This window comes from Mustela erminea, chromosome 1, assembly GCF_009829155.1.
Source record: "Mustela erminea isolate mMusErm1 chromosome 1, mMusErm1.Pri, whole genome shotgun sequence".
In the NCBI taxonomy this organism is placed as follows: Eukaryota; Metazoa; Chordata; class Mammalia; order Carnivora; family Mustelidae; genus Mustela; species Mustela erminea.
In genome coordinates, this window is record NC_045614.1 from 111,458,384 (window position 1) to 111,477,524 (window position 19,141).

At 46.6% G+C, this 19,141-nt stretch overlaps 1 protein-coding gene across 2 annotated transcripts in view; it reads right to left on the reverse strand.

Moving 5' to 3' along the window:
- ST6GAL1 (ST6 beta-galactoside alpha-2,6-sialyltransferase 1) overlaps window positions 1–19,141 on the reverse strand; it is a 118,837-nt gene that overhangs the window by 4,417 nt on the left and 95,279 nt on the right. For both annotated transcript variants that reach the window (XM_032338086.1, XM_032338096.1), the window contains 3 exons: window positions 17,133–17,230; window positions 2,425–2,523; window positions 959–1,133 (listed from right to left, as the gene is read on the reverse strand). In XM_032338086.1, coding sequence (XP_032193977.1) covers window positions 959–1,133; window positions 2,425–2,523; window positions 17,133–17,230 — 372 coding nt within the window. The remainder of the gene's footprint in view (window positions 1–958; window positions 1,134–2,424; window positions 2,524–17,132; window positions 17,231–19,141) is intronic.

Sequence of the window (19,141 nt, forward strand, 5' to 3'; positions counted from 1 at the left end):
ACCAATATTAAATCATATATTAACGAACTAGAATTGCAATAAAAATTTAAACAAGAATGTAAAATTTAAAAAGGAGGAAGAATGTTTTAAACTCCCTCACCATCCTGAGGGAGTTTGCATCCCAGCAAGAGGGCAGGCTCATCATACAGTGGGGGGGTACGGGGGGCCCTAACCTGCGGGGGGCCCAGAGAAGGGAGCCTCCCTTCCATGTGTCCAAGAAGAAAGCCTGCAGCCAGCATTCAGTACCCTCTGGACTCAGATCCCAGTCCACCTACACCAGCTCCCTCAGCTCCGTTCATGACCCTCCAACCCAGGAAAACTCTGCCTCTCATTCTTCTCTCAGGGCCAGGACTAGGGTACTCACTGGGTTCGACAGATTTTGGAAATTTTGAATAAATTATTATTGACTATTGCTTTGTCTTCAGATGCCAATATGGCTCAGTGTAACATTATCACTGATCCTATCTTTATTTAAAATTTTGGTATTTCATTCAGGATAAAATCTTGCATTAATTACAGTTTTTAAAAAATATTATTTTAATATTATTTAGCTTGTTACTGAATTTTCTGGTGTCCCCTCAAATGGTATACCTGAGACAAGTGCCTCTCTTGCCTCATCTTCCAAATCCCAGCCCTGCTCTTCCCATTTTCCTGCCCCCTCCCCAAGCCAAATCTACCCCTCACCCAGGCCTGGCCCAATGCCGCTCCTCCACTGAGCTCTCTGACAGCACCCCCAGGAGGGGTGCTCTCTCCTGGCTGAACTCCCCCACCAAACACCCTAAAGGAGAAGGATTCTTACTGATCTCTGGAACTTAGCTAGAACTTGGCCCAGTGTAGAAATATAGCAAAAACCTGGCAACTGTTTGGTGAACAAAGGAATGAATGAATGAATGAGATCCCATTCTCTAATCTCTTCTAGAAACAAACATGAGAGGTCTTTCCCCAGATACAGACTCACCAAGCATCCCAGAGGATGGGGGGTTGGGCTGAATCTCCTCTGGGGAGATTTCCTGAATGATGTCCCACAGCTCCCAAGGCATCTGGGGCTTGAGGATGTAAAAAGGCTGGTCAGGATGCAGCTTGCGGTAGCTCTTATAGTTATCAAAGAAGCTGTAGTCAGGGCTCTGGTACCACTGAAAGAGAAGAAAATGGCTTCCTTAAGGAGAGGGAGGTGCCTCGGAGCCCCTTCCTCGGAGTGGATTCCAGACTTCACGTCACAGCTCTCACTTGCTAGCAGAGGGGACCCAGCACACAGCCTATGCTCCCAGGGAATTTTGAACTTGGCGACCCTGGAACAGCTTCAGACTTCGGGATCACAGACCCTGGGAATGCTCAAAGGGGTCCTTGGCACCATCTGATCCCACCTCTCATTTTTTTTTAAAGATTTTGTTTATTTGACAGATCACAAGTAGGCAGAGAGGTAGGCAGAGAGAGAGGAAGGGAAGCAGGCTCCCCGCCTAGCAGAGAGCCTGATGCGGGGCTCGATCCCAAGACTCTGGGATCATGGCCTGAGCCGAAGGCAGAGGCTTTAACTCACTGAGCCACCCAGGCTCTCCCTACCTCTCATTTTCAAAGGGCCGAAAACTGGGGCACAGCTTGCCACAACTGCAGGTTGGGAGGCCCAGTCCTGCCTCAGACACACTTCAGCTCTAAGTGAGATCTGAGCAAAACTGTGGAGGCTGGGGTGGCGAGGGTGCCAGTGATCACCAGAGCCTCTCAGCTCCTGGTGGGTCTGACTTCACGCTCTGTCCTTCCACCATAACGCCAGTCTCCTGCAACAGTGCAGCCATACCAGGGAGAGGCCAGCTGACACACATGACAAACAGCAAGGGTGCCATTTTGGAGAGGCTGGGGAGCCAAGAGGCCTGAGATTCCCATCCTCTTACCAAAAGAGAGCCCTCCGCTTAGAAAACCAAGTTCGGGGACAGGCGACTTCCCCTCTCCACATTCTAGTCTCCTCACCTGTAAAAGGGAAGCAGCCATGCTTCTATCTACTTTCCTTTGTTGTTATGAGTGAAATGGGAAGAATTCTGGAAACCAGAAGTAGGTCAAGCATGATGCTTCTGTCCTAGGAATGAGTAACTACTGTCTATTTCCTGCTGATTTGCTTCAGAAATAACTGTATTAGATGGACACAACCCCACCCTAGACAGTGAGAAATCCCGTCACTGTTACTCCTGAGCCAACGATCAAAGGAGAGAAAAACATGGCCCTGCGGAGCGGAGCACAGAGAGCACTGGTATCAGACAGGAATACTTGCACTGCGAGTCCAGATGAAGTGCTTTCCTCTCGTATGGAAAGAGACAGTCCTCGGCGGGTGGTGGGGGAGCAGGTCAGCCATGACTTTCAAAACCCAGGAACACTCAGGACCATCTATGGACAAACAGAAGACTCATTCCCTATTTCCTGAGGACACCCACTTACCTTTGGGATATCTGAATGGTAAACAGACGGGTCCCACACAATTAGGATTCCCTCATTGTACAGACTGTCTTTGAGGAAGCGCCCTTCAGTGGTGACCAGCTGCAGGAAGAAAGAGACAAATGGTCACCTGGATGTTCACATGTAAATGTCCTGTGGTGATGACTGACAGGTGGCAAGGGCCACCCTAGGCACTTCGGTGTTCCAGGATATGAGCTGTCAGACATTCACCTTAAAAAGCACATGTTGCCCAGGTGGAAACTGAGAGAAACAAATGGCAGAAACCAAATCAAGAACTGCCTGAAAATGAAAGCAAGCATCACAGTCATCGCTCCACACCTCGACCACTCACCATCACAACGTGGAGATGTAATCAGAGTCACTGTATTATCTCAAGAATGACTAGGTACAACCCAGAGAGCAGCAACTTGCCACGAGCTTCTGAGCTACCTTGTCCCCTCATACCTCTCCCAAAGGCACGGAAGCCTGAAGAATATAATCCCACTTCCTCAGTGTATCTTTGAGGCAAGAACTACTGGTGCTGGGCCCACCTTGGCTGGGGATCATGTGGCTGTACTGGGTGCTAAAGAGTCCCCAGGGAGTCACAGAATGCCAGCATGAGTATGGCCATGGGGTGAGTGAGCATTCAGGGACAAACAACAGCAGGCCAAGCCACGGGTGTGAGGTGTGAGGAGAGGGAAGATGTCCCAGACAAAAGAAACAATGTGTGCAAATCCCCAGATGTGAGAATAAGTGGCAGAGACTGCTAGGTGTCACCCAATATGCATTCATTCTTTCTTCCTTAGAAACAAACATTTCTGTTTACCTCAACACATAGCCATCTAAAATAAAGATTATCTGAAATAAAAATTTCCCAGCCTCTCTTACAGCTAAGCCTGGCCATGATAAAATTCTGGCCAAGGGTGTGTAAGCAAGTGTGACTTCCAGGAAGTGACCTTCCTTGTTTATTTCTCCTTCCTGTTGGCTGAAGGTGGACGTGATGACTGGAGCTAAAACAGTCATCTTGGACCATGAGGATGAAGTCATGTGACTGAACGATAAATGCACAAGGTAGGAGGAGCCCAGGTTCCTGACACACTGGAACACCACAGCAGCTCTGGGATGTCCACCCTTGGACTTCTTTCACATGGGATAGAAATACATTTTTCTCTTGTTAACCTTGTGTTGAGGGGTGGGCAGAGTGTTGCTATCACAAACAGCCAAACCTAATTCTACTTAGTACCATGAGGAGCTTGTCTGGGAACTGCAGGTTGTCCAGTGTTACCAATGCCCGGTGATGTGTGCGCACTCAAGAGAATTATAGATAACTGGGATTTTAAAAATGTCTCTTGCTCCTCTCCAGTCATCATCTTAGTATACAAGAAAGAGGCCAGTGGCAGCAAGTTCTGGCACCCTAAGACTTTGCCAACATCTGCGGCTTCACAGAAATCCTGAGAGCTACTTAAGTCTTCTCCTTTCCGTCAATGAAGAACAACAGTGAGAGTGACAGATGCCATCTGACCATGTATATTCCAAGCCAGCTACGTTCATACATGATCTCATCTCATCTTTGCAACCACCCCAGGAGGTGATTATTAATATGCCCATCTTATAAATAAGGAAACCAACTCAGAGATGCTAAGAAACTCACCCAAGCCATACAGCTAGTAAGCAGGGGGTCTGAACTGGAGGTCTCCAGGATCCACACTTTTGACCTACATACTGCACTGCCTCCCAAAAAGCAGGCAGGGTGGGTCAGCCGTGGTGTCAGGAGGACAGGCCAAAGAAAGCAGTTGATGAGGCACATAGACATGTCACGAGAATGTTGCTTCTTGTCTGAGTCATAGCAAGTCACAGCTGGAAGACCCTCGAGGGCTGGACCCAAGTCTGTCATTTTCAGGTAGGTAAACTGAGGTCCAGAGAGAAGAGAGACTTGTCCCAGGCTTCCAAGGGAGCTTGGGACAGAGCCAGAACCAGAGTCTAGAGACTGGCTCCTCCCCAGTGTTCTTTCTTTCCTCATAGGGCTGTATTCATAAACCACAAGGCATCTGAATAAGTGAGCACACAAGCAGGGCCTGAGCCACCCTCGATTCTCAACATACGGGGGTTTGGGGGGAGAAGAGAGGGAGGCGTTCACTCAAGCTACTTGATGAGGCAAATGGCAAAGCATGAAACCAACAAGGGGTGATGGTAAGGGCTAGTTTATCCCAAGGAGGAACAGGAAGTGACCACAGCCAGGACCTATGTGGGGACGGGGAGAAGCTAGCCAGCACCCCTCAAGCTTAAATGGACACAGCTCTGAACTTACCATACTCATTCTGGTGGCCCTTACATGACATGTACAAATTTTCCTCAAACACAAGAGAACCTCAAACTGCTTGGGGAAATGGGGCAGTGCTCTGTGTCTGACTCACTCTGTGGTCTTAGGAAGGCTGTTTCCCCTCTCCAGGCTCAGGTGCCTTATTTCTAGGAAAGGACTGCCCTGCAAGGCCATGTCCAGGCGGCCAGCCATGCCTGGATGGCATCTCTGTCATTTTCCCCAGCTGCAGCACAAGGCACTGGGGAGACATCAAGGTCTTCTCAAATGCCCCTGTGCTTGACCTCGTGCAGAGTCCGACCTGAATTCAGGGATCCCAGGAGCCTCATGATGAGGAAAGTAAGTCACTGCCACAGCAACGGAGCCCCAAGGAACACCTGCCAGGAAAAGGCTACACCAGGGAGATGGGTGGTGCTGTTATAGAAACCTGTTTAAAGTCCTCTCTCCAGTCACAAAGCAACACATGCTCCCTGCAGAAAGTTAGAGGAGACAAGAATACACACATCTATATACATACAAGAATAAGAAAACAACCATCAATCATTGCATTCTTCAGATATCACCTGTATGAATATGTTGGTCTTTTTTCTTCCCAAATCTTTTTTCCCTCAGTTATGGGCTGAACTGTTCCCCCCTTCCCCCACCAAAATTCCTATGTTGAATCTCTAACCCCCTATGTGACTCTTTTGGAGACAGGGCCTTCAGGGAGATCATTAAGGTTAAATGAGGTCACAAGGATGGGTCCCTAATCTGATAAGATTGATATCCTTATAAGAGACTGAAGGTCTCTCCCTCCACACGTCCACAGAGGAAAGACTGTGTGAAGATGCAGCTAGAAGCATCCACAAGCCAGGGAGAGAGCCCTTATCAGAATCCAACCTTGATGGCACCTGATCTTGTACCCCTGGCCTCCAGAATTGTGAGAAAATAAATCTCTGTTGTATAAGCCACCCCATTTGTGGCATTTTGTTACGGCAGGCGTCAGAAACTAATATGCCCTGTGTGTGTGTGTGTGTGTGTGTGTGTGTGTGTGTGTAGACACTGGTAACTATAGGGTCCAGACTTAGCTGCTTTGTTAAACTCACACAACAATCCAAGTCCAAATCTTCTCGTATATCCCTCACAATATTTCCCAGCCCCAAACAGGGCATTAAAGGAAGCTTGGAGAAGTTACATAACTGACCCAGGATCACACAATAGGAAAGGGATGGAGCTAGGCTACAAATCAAGGCCTGTCTGATATCTTCCCACTGTACCAGACAACCTTTGTTCAGAACAGTAAGGGATGAGGAAACAGTCTGTGTTCCAGCTGCCAGACTTGCAGCCTTGCCAGAGTGAAAAAGCTAGTTAGTGCCACAAGAAGACAAACAGAGGGGTGGTCGAGGTCCTGAGTAGATAGGAAAAATGAAGGCCTGACCACGGTAAACCAGACCGGGATAGGAAGCAGTTTCTCTGACAGAGAGAAGGGCACCTCAAGTGGAAAGCCACCACAAACCCCAAATGCCCAAATCAGAGGGGTCTCTGATTCTACCCAGCATCCCAGGAAGTCATCAAAAGAACCAAGAAGTATAAGAAGAAGTAATTTAGGGACACCTGGGTGGCTCAATCAGTTAAGCTTCTGCCTTTGGCTCAGGCCATGATCCCAGGGTCCTGGGATTGAGTCCCGCAACGGGCTCCTTGCTCTGAAGGGAACCTGCTTCTCTCTCTGCCTCTGCGTGCCACTCCACCTGCTTGTGCATGCAATCTCTCTCTCTCACACAAATAAATAAAATCTTTAAAAAGAAGAAGAAGAAAAGGTAGCAGTAGTAGTAATTTGGAAAGTACTTAAATGTCAGAATTAACAGAAGAGGTTATGAGAATAAGCTAGGAAACTGAGCCACCAAGGAGTATTACACAACTCTGACAAAGAAAGAGGAAGAGCTCTATGAGCTGACAGGGAGTGATTTCGAGAAGATACTGGGGGGAAACAGTGTGAAAGAGCTTATAGGCACCCACACCGCCCCCCCACACTATATTCTGTGTGAGAAAACAAGGGGAATTAAGAAAGCATATGTACATCTGTTTGTCTTGACAAACACAAACACAGAAGGACAAATCAGAACACAGTGCAGGTGGCTGCCCACCACGGGTGCTGATGGGACCAGGTGGCAGGAATCTAGGAGGGAGTTAACATTTCTCCGGTTATACGCTCCCAGAGAGTTTTGAATCTGGGGAGCATGTTAATATTCTGTGTGATTTAAAAAGAAGGAGGAAAAGAAAACCCCCAAACTGAAACAAAATGGATACAGCTGAGGTCCAAATGAATTCCCCAAGCTCAGTGAAGAGGAACAGAAGGACGCATCCAGGTAACTCAGGGCTCCATCACGTGGCTGCATCACCTCAGCCTCAGGAAAACAGCAAACCCAGCCTGAGCTCTCTCTGCTCCGTTTGCTGGAGGGAGAGATGTGCAAAGCAATTTTCAAACTCTCTGAGGGCTATCACCCACGTGAGCAAATAAAGAAATGGGTGAAGGTGTTAGAAGCAGGATTCCCACTATGGGAGGAGGGGGAGTGCAAATATAGAATGGGGAAAGGCAAGGGATACCTTATGTGGACAGACCGCACTTGGTCAGGGTCTGTCACTGCCAAAGCAGGCATGTCGGCAGGCACACGCAGGCGTCTATGCAGAGGAATCTATGCGCACACGCAGGTGCATGTATGTATATAGTAAGCATACGGATGCACATGTACCTGAACCGTGTGTGTACGCGTTTACATATGTGTACATGCGTGCTCTGTTTCCTAGCTCTCCCAGCTGTAAGGGCCAAGAAGTGAAGATACCTCAGTAGGAGGCATGAACCACCCAACACCCAGATGTTGGTTTCTAATACCAATTTTACTTAAAAGAGCCAAGACTCCTTGGAGAAAAATGACATATCCCAGAGCTAAGGTAAGTTAGTATGAGGAAATAAAACTTCCCTCCCTATCTCAGTGTTGCTCCAAAAAGCCCTAGACTCCTGAACTCTTCATGTAACGTCAGTATAAACTCTGGAGCTATTTGTCTAGTTAATTGCTCTGCTTGGGTTTAAAACCTAATAAAACTTCTCTTATCTCCCTGAGAAGCTAAATGGTGATAGCCCGAATAGCATCCCTATGTTAATACAGAGATATGCTAAGGGACCGGGAAGACCCGTGCAGGAGGAAAAAGGCCCAGGAATTTACAGACCTCTCTCATTTCACATCAGAGTGTGTTTATATTCTAAAGGGCTGGAGTAAGAAGGGGCCCTTTGAGGGGGGGTAGAGGACAGCCACCTCCTGCCTTTTATAAGCAGTGCATGTGTCGTGGGGGATCACTTACTTTTTGTCCCTTGCCTGTGGGGTATCTGGTTAGTCCTGTAGGATAATTGACCTGACTCTCATTGCATTGCCCTGGGAGTAGGAGCTTGGGAAAAGAGTGACTAGAGTACATTCATTATCTACTGTAAAGTATGAAATAAAAAATCTGTCTCTGATCCAGAACACTGTGTATACCTATATTCCGGATAAAACTAATAAAGAGGAAACATTTAAAACACGACAGATTAGGGCACGCCTGGGTGGCTCAGTTGGTTAAGCGGCTGCCTTCGGCTCAGGTCATGATCCCAGCATCCAGGGATCGAGTCCCACATCGGGCTCCTTGCTTGGCAGGGAGCCTGCTTCTCCCTCCGCCTCTGCCTACCACTCTGCCTGTGCTTGCTCGCTCGCTCTCTCTCTCTGATAAATAAATAAAATCTTAAAAAAAAAAAAAAACACGACAGATTAAAATGAATTGGAATATCTTGTTATGCCAGAAGATACCAGTGTTAACAGAAAAAAAACATGATGAGGGCATGCACGTGGCAGGGAAACAAGAGCCAGCTTCAAGGAGCTCCCACTGGCCAAATCCAAGACAATTTGAATGCCAAAGTAATTCAGAACAGTGATGAATTAGAAACCGTTGTTACCAATAATAAAGAGAGAAAGAAGGGAGGGGAAGGAAGGAGAATATAAGTAGAGGAGAAGGGAGGGCTCTCACTCACAGTAGGATTCTGAGCTCCAACCCAATGCCACAGAGCAGGGAAAGCTATAGTGAGAAGACTACCATTTTGCAACCATCAGAGTAAAGACTGGTTTGGGCAAAAGTGAGCCATGAGTGCTCAATTTAAGAGGGAATTTTGATGAGGAGCAGAATTGTGGTATTGTATTAAAGTGTTTACCCATAGACTATATGGGAAAAAAAATAATTATGAAAGTGGACAAATCAAACAATACCTTATCCAGGTGATCAAAATTAAAATCAGCTGAGGGGCAGACAGACACTGGATCCCTCCTGCTGTGATGATCTTAGAAGGACCTGACACCCCAGCCAGCAATGTATGAACTGAATTTCATATTGATCATTTCATTTTTTTTTTTTAAAGATTTTATTTATTTATTTGACAGAGAGAAATCACAAGTAGATGGAGAGGCTGGCAGAGAGAGAGAGAGGGAAGCAGCTTCCTGCTGAGCAGAGAGCCCGATGTGGGACTCGATCCCAGGACCCTGAGATCATGACCTGAGCCGAAGGCAGCGGCTTAACCCACTGAGCCACCCAGGCGCCCTGAATTTCATATTGAGAAAGCATAGGGCAGAACCCAAATAATGTATTTTTTCAAAAGAGGACTTCATTCTTCAAAAATGTCAGTTCCTTAAAGGATGAAGTAAGACTATGGAAGTATTCCAGATCAAAGGAGACACAACTAAGGGCACACTACTTGATCCTGGACTGGATCTTGGACCTAAAGAAAAAAAAAAAATATGCCATAAAAGATATTATTAGGTCAGTTAGCAAACAGATCTGTCTGGAATTCAGAAAGATTAAAATATGTTATCACCATTAAAAAAAAAAAAAAAAAAACTATGTTATCACCATAAATGTATGAAGTTGATAACTATACTTTGATTGTGTAAGACAACATTGTTGAAAATTCTTAGGATATACAGCTAAGGTGTGTATTAGTCTATTCGGGAGCTACTATAATAAAATGCCAGAAACTGACATTTTTTAAATAGCAGACATTTATTTCTCATAGTTTTGGAGTCTGGGAACTCCAAGATCAAGGCACCAGCATACGTGGCTCCCCAATGAGAGCCCCGCTCCTGGCTTACAGATGGCTGCCTTCTTCATGTCCTCATGAGAGAAAAGTGAGCTCTGGTCTCTTTCTCTTCCCATGAGGGCACTAATCCCATCATAGAGGCTCCACCCTGAGACCTCTTCTATATCTAGTCATTTCCCAAAGGCTCCATTGCCAAATACCACTGCACTGGAGGTTAGGGCTTCAACATGTGAATTCAGAGGAGACACAATGGATCCTCCAAAATCACCCCCTATTCACATGCAAAATAGGTTAATTCCACCCAACCTCCCCAATGTCTCCACTCATTCCAGTGTCAACTCTAAAATCTTAAGTCTTAAGTCTCATGTGAATATTATCTAAATCAGATAAGAGTGAGGCAGTTCATCCTGAGGCAAAACTCTTCTGCAACTGTGGACCTATGAAACCAGAAAATTACGTACTTCCAAAATACAGTGGTGGGATCACATAGGATAGACATTCCCATTACAAAAGGAAAAAATTGGAAGGAAGAAAGAGCTGACAGGTCCAAAGAAAGTCCAAAACCTAGCAAAGTAAATACCACTAGATGTTAAGGCTTGAGAAGATTCCTCTTTGGTTCAGTGCTGTGCCCTATGGACTCACAGGGGCGGCGATCCCACCTATGTGGCTCTGAGCAGCTACCATCAGGCCTATTAAAACCAAGCCCCTCCTCCCATCTTTGAAAATAAGGATGCAGCCTTGACGATTTCTGAATCTCCTTTGGGATCATGCTTTTCTTGTCATGAAGAACAATGCCATTCACAGTCCAAGAGCTCTATAGTCCTGTCCTATAGGACCTAAGAGGCCCACAGCCTTCCTCCACTTCATCCCATATCCATCCCCTTCAGCTCAAGCTGACAGTGTTGACAGTATTTCTGCTGGCGTGTTTGAGTAGGCCCTTGGTTCACACCCTTGCCAATCTCCTTATCAAATGTTTTTGGGGCCACCCCTTCTTTTCCTCTTCAGAACAAGCTTTCTCATTTTTTTTGCCATATAGATAAGCCGAGAATTTTCCAAATCTTTAAGCTCTGTTTCCTTTTTGCTAAACAATTCCTTTTTTATAATTCATTTCTCTCTACTCACACCTCACAAAAGAAGCCAAGCCAGTCCCCTTCAACTTAGGAATCACCTCAGGTAAATCATCCAGTTTCTTTACTCACAAGTTCTACCTCCCACAAAACACTAGAACTCAATTCAGACGAAGTCTTTGTCACTTTAGAACAAGGATCACTCTTTCTCCATTGCTCAAGAACATGTTCCTCATTTCCATCTGAGCCCTCAAAGAAGGGCCTTTATTATCCTTAGTTAGGCCAACATTTTGTTCACAATTATTTACATATTCTCTAAAAAGACAGAAGCTCTTGCTCCAGCTCACTCTACTCTTTTTGAGTCCTCATCAAAATTTCCCTTAGCACCTATATTTCTAGCATGTCCTTCAAGACTCCTCCAGCTTTTACCAATTACCCAGTTTCAAAGCCACTTCACATTGTTAGGTTTTTGTCATAGCAAAACTTCTCCTCTCAGAACCAAAAAGTCTTAGCTCAGGCTGCTACGACAAAATACCATAGACTGGGTGGCTTAAACAACAGACATTTACTTCTTATGGTTCTGGAGGCTGAGAAGTCCAAGGTCAAAGTGCCAGCACATTTGGTTCCTGGTGAGGGTGTTCGTCCTGGCTTGTAGACGGCCGCCTTCCTCACACGGCAGACACATCACAGGGGCCTCACACTCAAGACCTCATCTAAATGTGTTTATCTCCCAAAGACCCCATTTCCAAATACAATCACATTGAAGGTTAGCACTTCAACATACAAACTGGCAGGGGGCAGGGAACATAAACTTTTTACCCATAGTAAGTATTTAGGAATTAACATGCATAATATATACAACTTACTCTCAGATGAAAAAAAAAAAAATTACAAAGAATGAATAGAGCAGATAATACAGCAATGGGGTTAAAAATAGTAAGTACCTCTGGATAAAGAGTATTCAGGCATTCTTTGTAGTAGACATTATTGCAACTTGTTCAAAGTTTCGAAGTATTTCCAAATAAATTCAAAAAAAATTTTTTAAAGAATTTGGAGAAGTTTGGAGGCATCCACTGAGCAAGCAGAAGGTTCTCCAGACTCTACTTCGTTCAAAAAATATTGATTGCACATCTCCTACATAATGGGCACTGGTCCTGGCACTCGGGTTTACGAGTGAACAAAACAGACAAGTGCGCGTCCTCTCAGAGACCAAAGGTCCTGGTGGCAGAACTAGGCTACGAGTGAGATGGGCCATTAGGATGAGGGGAGTGAGAGACATGGATGGGGAAAGTGCCAGCAGAGAGCCAGGGAAGAGCCTGACCCAGCTATGAGGAGGCCTTCATCCTGCCCTGGGCCTGCCATTACCCTCTGCGCATAGTGCAGGCCACCTTCTGTTCCCAGGCCTGGGCCATCTCCTTTGGAAAATGAAATGCCCGACGAGACTCTGGGCTCCACAAGAGTGGGGAGCATGTCTCTGTTTTACTGCTGTTTGGACGGAATTCCAGCTCCCTTCACAGAGACTGGCACAGGGCAGGTGATCAAACAAGAACTTCTGGAATGAATTCATGACTTGTTGATCTTCAAGGTCCTTTTAAGCTCTGTGAATTCCAATACTGCTTGAATCACCACAAAGGATCTCCTATCACATCAGACATCACATCCGATTCTACAGACATTAAAAAGGATAATGAGGGAATATTATAAACAACTTTTTGCCAATAAATCCAATGACTTAGAAAAAGAAATGAATAAATTCCTTGAAAGACACAAACTTCCAAAGTTCAGTCAAGAAGGAATAGGTAACACGAACAGCCCTGAATCTACTAACATAACTGAATTTTTAGCTAAAAAAAACTTCCCACAAGGTAAATTATAGGTCCATGTGGCTTTACTGGCAAACTCTACTAAACATTAAAAAATAAGGGGGGGTTACCAATTCCATACAAACTCTTACAGAAAATTGGCAAACCAACATTGATCCAAATCCCACCTCTATCGTATCCTTTCTGCCGCTCTCTGAGCAACTCACTCTGACTCTTTGAACTTTGGTGTCATCACAGAAAAATGTGGGTTGGTGATCACATCTCACAGCATTGTCCCAAAGGTCAGATGAGATAAGATATCTATGCGCCTCAGACAGAAGAAGTAGGGAATAAGTGGCAGCCACTGCAGTCTCAGGATAAGCCCCGGAGAGTGATCTGAGAAGGTCCCTGCCAAAATCCAATTAGGACACCGTGTTGTCACGCATGGGATGTGAGCTTTCTCTCCTCAACCTGGAAGACAGCTTCTTGGGCAAACCTACCATAGCCTTAAATGAAATCTTTGCAGGATGGAGATTTCCCTCTTCACTTACCACCTGGAAGAGGAGCCTAGGAAGGGGGTACCCTCCCAAACCCAAGAGACACTTCAGGGCTCCTCCATGCGCTCTCTTCTTAATCGCTGCCACCTACCAATTTGGAGGTCATACCCATTCTTTACCCACACTCTCCAGCCCCAAAGTGGCCAGCATGGCCTGGAGTTCCTGCTCTGTTCCTCTGGCTGGTTCCTTCCTCTGCTCTCCTCATGTCAGGCCTTCTTTGCTCAAACCTCCTCTATAGACACGCTTCTCCCTCAGCCTCCTGACAAAAGGCCTCCCTTTCTCTGCACCCTACTTTGCAGCCCTTTCATGCTTCACTACGACCTCTGGCTACACCTTTCTTAGCCTTCTTCCCTTCTGACTCCCCCCCGTGGGGTTTGATTCTCAGCAGGGCTTTGGATCAATCCCTCTTCCCCATCACTCACTTATTGTCCCCTCTTTTCAATATGTTCAGTTTCTTCCTCTATCAGCTGGTTTCTCCCCATTGACTTAAAGAAAATTTTATGGTGGTAAAATATATGTAACAAAATGTACCATTTCCACCATTTTGAAGTGAACAGCTCAGGGACATGAAGTATATTCATGCTGTTATAAAACCATCACTGCCCTCCATCTCCAGAACTTCCTCCTCTACCCAAACTGGAACTCTCTAACCATTAAATAATGATTCCTCGCCTCACCCAGTGCCCAGAAACCACTGTTCTACTCTCTGTCTGTGAATCAGCATGTGACTCTGTCATGCCATACGGCGTGTGCCCTCTTTTGATGGTCTTCCCATTGTCTTCTAAATGTACTCAGTCTCTCCAAACTAAAAAAAAAGAAAGAAAGAAAGGAACAGAAACTGGCCATGGAACCCTCGACTCCCTACAGCACTAGCCCTACTTCTCTTCTGCCCTTCTTGAAAGAACTACCCACAGTGGCCTTCCCCCACACACTCCCGACCCTGTGCTCCAGTGTGGCTTCTGGCTTCACCGCTTTCCCAAATAGCTGCTGCCAAAGGTCACCGATGGCCTCCCTGTTGCCAAAGAGAGAACAGCACTTCTTAGTCCTCACCTCAGTGGGCCTCAGCAGCATCGGGCAGTGCTGACTAACCTCCTCTTTCTGTTACCCAAAGCCCTTGTGTAGAATTCTTGTCTACACCCTGTCTGTCCCTCATGCTCTCCTTCAGCCCGGCTGTTCCACGGCCTCACAGATAAAGATGACTGGCAACTTCTCCCCTCTAGCCCAGAGCTGTCCACTTAACTCCAGCTCTGTTTCATCAGCTGCCCACTTGACACCTCTTCACAGTATCTACGGGGCAGCTCAGATCATATCTGGAACCACAGTTCCTACCCCACCCTCCTCTCTGACCCTTGCCTACAAAACCCAAAATGTCTCCAAGCACTGGTAATCCCAGTGACTCTAGCCGGCCAGTCATGTGGGCCAGAAACCCCAGAATACTGGTGGCCCCTCTCCCTTCACCCCTCGCCACAGACCCACTAACGCCTCTGGACCACACATGCCAAATAGCTCACAAATCCACTCTGTTCTCACGTTCACCCGCACTTCTCCTGTGCAGCAATTGTGAGTATTTCCTTACGAGAGCCTCCTGACTGTGTCTCTCCACGCACACAGGATCACTGAGCAGATGGACACCAGGAACGTTTGCAGACTGCAAGTCTGGTCATGCCGCAGAGATTATCTCCTGACCACAGCGCCAGGACATGGCTCCTCTTTACCCTCAGCCTCCATGCTCACCACACCCCCCACACACACACTCCCCTGCCCCCTCCCACAAGAGGCCTCACTAGGCTGTTGTATCTTCTGGAGAGGTCCTAGCCCTTCTCATCCTCTATGCCTACATGACTGTCTCACCTCATCAAGGCCCCTGATATCCCTGACCAGAGAAAATTTCCCCCTAGGGGTTGTGGGAGCACCTTAATCCTGTCCTTTGTAGTTCTCTGTTACAACTGTCTATCTCTCTGCGTGATGACTGATTGTAGCTGTGGGCGGTGGCCCGTGAAGGGGCCCAGCCCGCTGGGCTCACCACTGTATCCCCCAAACCCATCTGAGTGTCAGCCCACGGGAACATGAGAGCAGCCATCATCCACTGAGGTAAGGCCCAGGTATTCGGTGCTCTGCATGGTCTTCTGGCTCACTCCTCCTAACATGTGCTGTGAAGAAGGTACTGCTATTCTCCCTCTCCATGCATGAACAAACGGTGGCATAAGGAACTTGCGCCTGATCATTTAGCTATTAAGAGGCAGAGCCAGGGTTTCAACCCCAGGCAGGCTGACTGGAGATCTATGTGCCGACTACCACCTTCTACTCAGTGCTGTCCATATTTGTGAAAGGGGGAAAGGGAGGGAGGGAGGGTGGTGAAGGTGGATATTCAAGTAACACTTTACGGGGAAGTAGAGGTTACACTGTAGCACTTTGTGAGGATTTCTCTGGGGCATGAGAAGGAAAAGGAGAAAGTAGGGAAAGCTCCTCCCACCTCCTATGCCTGATTTTCTAGACTTGCCAGAGTCTAAGCAGCCATGAAGCTCCAGCCTCATCTCCCTCTATAGGGCAACACAAATCTGTCCCCACCCCCACACCAGTCAGACCTGTTTGGATGTCTCCCTCATGTCCTATGCATCTCTGTCCTGCCAATACCACTTCTTAGAATGTCTCTCTCTTCCTGTTTCTCCAAATCCTGCCCATATTTCAAAGTCTAACTCTGGTGTCATGTCCTCCAGAGAGTCTCTTGCTAACCAATCTATTTCTTTTAATCTGCCCTTTTCTACTTTATAATAAAAGTAATAGAAAAGCCCCAAATGTAAGATTGGATAATAAATAGGAACTGAAAGCATATAGAGTCGACTCAGTCAGATATTACAGTGACAGAAAATGATATCATCATCAAGGAGTTGAGAAAGAAAAGAAAACAAGATGGCAGCCACCTGCAAAGAAGTTTAAGTTCATCAATCCAAGTTCCTTCATGCAAGGGTTCCTAGGAATATGGGCCTCAGATGGAAATTGGAAGCAGCTTCTTCCCAGCTGGCGAGTTCCTGAGGGCCAAGCAGTGAAACGGAAGTAGAGCCTTGTGGCAGAGGAGGGGAGAAATGAGGGTATCCTGGAATAGTGCTGAAAGGGCACTTACGATCACTCCCAGGATGTGCTCCATGCCCATGGAGTCCTAGGCAGTGTACAGAGCCTGCACATTGACAGAAGAACACCCAAGCTTTACATGTTTATGCAGAAAACAATAAACACGGATGGTCGTGAGTGAGGTGAATGGGTTTGCAGATCTCTCACACTAGTTTTGATACATGTGTCACCCAGTTTTGTTTTGTTTGTTTGTTAAAATCTATTAAAAGAACTTTGTGGCAGGAGTATTTCTCAAGTGCCCATTAGTTTTGAGAATTCAGCATATGCTACCTGGAAATACTTCAGGAACTAATTCTCAAGGGGAATTCATGAGGCAATACGTGAATTCGAATGCCATGTCACATAGCAACATCTGGTTGATGAGGTCTCACAATACTTGCATACTATTTTACAGCTTCTCAAACACACCCACATTCATTGCTTTACTTACTTTTCCAAGCATCCCTCACTCTGATATTCTCTGCCATGTTGTTCCTCATGCAATTTTCTGGGAAAAAACCTGGCAGCTACAAGGACAGCAGAACTCTCCTTTCTTGGGACACTGAACAACTCTGTTAATGCCACCTGATGCCATGGGGGCTATCTCATGAACACATCACCAGGTTGGGTCTTGGACTCCAGGACTCAGCAAAGTCACGGGACTTAATTAACTTAGCAGCTCTGATGTGCCCCCAGCAGGTGGGGTTGACATTAGAGCCCACACTGTGGTCTTTCTCTCACTCTAGATTTGCACAGAAGAAATTTTACCTGAGAGTTCATCAGGCGAATGGTGGTTTTCGTGCCCACGTCTTGTTGGAAACTGGCTGTGGGCGCCCCATTAAACCTCAGGACTGCGTCATGATCATCTATAAACCATAAGGAAACAGAAGAGAGGTGATAAGCACCAGCAACATGCAGAAACAGAGGAAGGTCTGGAGGGAGAGAGGGCAGGAAGAAGGGGAGGAGCAAGAGAATCATACTTCCCATTCTTTATCCCATCAGGACCCCCATCAGAGGGGAAAAAGATCATATTTGTAAGGGGCAATCTGGCACAGTTTGTAGACTGGGCATGACTGCCTGCTTGCCTGGCCACTGCAGAAGCTAACGAGGCTCATATCAAGCACCCCTGAAATCCCTTCCATGACTCCAGCAAGCCTGCGCATGGCAGAGAGGTGATCCGGGCTGGTGTGCTGCCTCACATGGGCTCGCTACCCCAGTCACCAAAGGAGCAACCCAAATATTTTCTTAGTGTAACCAGTAGGTCATACTTCCATCCCTGTCAGAAAAATGCCGCTACCATAAGCTCAGTGTCCCCCGCAAGTGCAAAGTCCCCACAGCCCTCTGAAAAGCTTGCAGCACTCACAAATCAGAGGGATTTACTGTGGGTTCCAAGACAACACCCTGCGTGTGCTGTTAGGAACCTGAGGCCGGAGAAGGGTCACAAGCCTGGGTTGAAAAAAAGTTCACAGATCAAAACTGAATCCCACATTTGTGTATTGAAAAAGAAAAAACTCTTTTGTCAGAAACAAGGTCCTAAATCCAGGCAAGATCAAACAGACCACGTTTTTAAAAATCCATTCACTCCCTGGCTCTAGTTCCCTGTCCCTGTAGCTGTTTCAGCAGAGTTTGGAAGACTTGGAGAAGTTTCTCTCTGTGTCACTGGCCAATCTTCTGGGAGAGAGAACTAAGTTGACTTTTAAGTTCTCTCTCAACCTTCAGCCAGCCTCCTAGGAGCTCATCCCAACCTGACTTGATCAAGCAAGTTTGGGGCTCACCACTGAAATCTGCCCAAGTTTGGGAGGTCAGCCCAATTTTCTGTTGTTCTATTTCCCTCCCTGTGGGAAATTTACTGGCGGTGGTTCTTCATTCACAAAGATGACACCAGAAGGTGGCGGGGTGGAATTTGGCTCAATACAAGATGATTTGGAAAAAAGTACCCACAGAATTAAGGGATGAAAGCCTCCCTCTTTATTTCATTTCTAACATATGTTTTAAACCTCGGGACTCCAGACATATCATCTAGTCACAAAAACAACCCTATCTCAATCCTAGGACAAATTTCATCAAAATGGTTTGAAAGTCACATGGGATGTGCATAGTCCAGACTTTATCAGCTTACAGGGCCAGTACCCTGAACTTCAAAGAGAGCAGAAGGTGCATCTTTACACAACTTAGATTGCAACATGTCAGTCCATATCAGTCACCGGCTTCACAAGTGACCAGCAGTAATCACACCAGAAACGTAGATGTATCAGAAGCCTCACTCGGTCAGCTTCCCTATTTCACAGGTGAGCAAATTATTAATGTGAGTATCCCCGGACCAAAACATGTCAAAGTTAGATGGAGCTGCTGAGAATAAAAGGACTATTTACAACGTTGTAGGCAGGATTTCAAGAAATCAACAAGGAATGGCCAATATCGCAGGGTCAGCTGCAAAAGCGGCCACCACTACTCCTCAAACCTGATTGGCCCAGAAAAGCAGGGGCCCTGAACTGAAGACAGCCACCCATGGGGAGTATCGGCCCTAAGGGGAACATGGCTCCTGCTAAGTAAGGTCCAGCTGGAAAGAAGAAAATACTCCATCCTCTCTTTCCTCCTTCCCTCTGACTTCTCAGCCTTAAGGAAAAGAGAGAGAAAGCAGACCTCAGACAGAGAGTTTGCTTGACAGCGGCTAAACTGTGAGACAAGGGAAAGCAGCAGCTGATGGTATTCTACAAGGAGAGAGCTTGGGGGACACTGACTTCACTCTCCTCCTTCTCAGGTTTGGAGTAGCACGT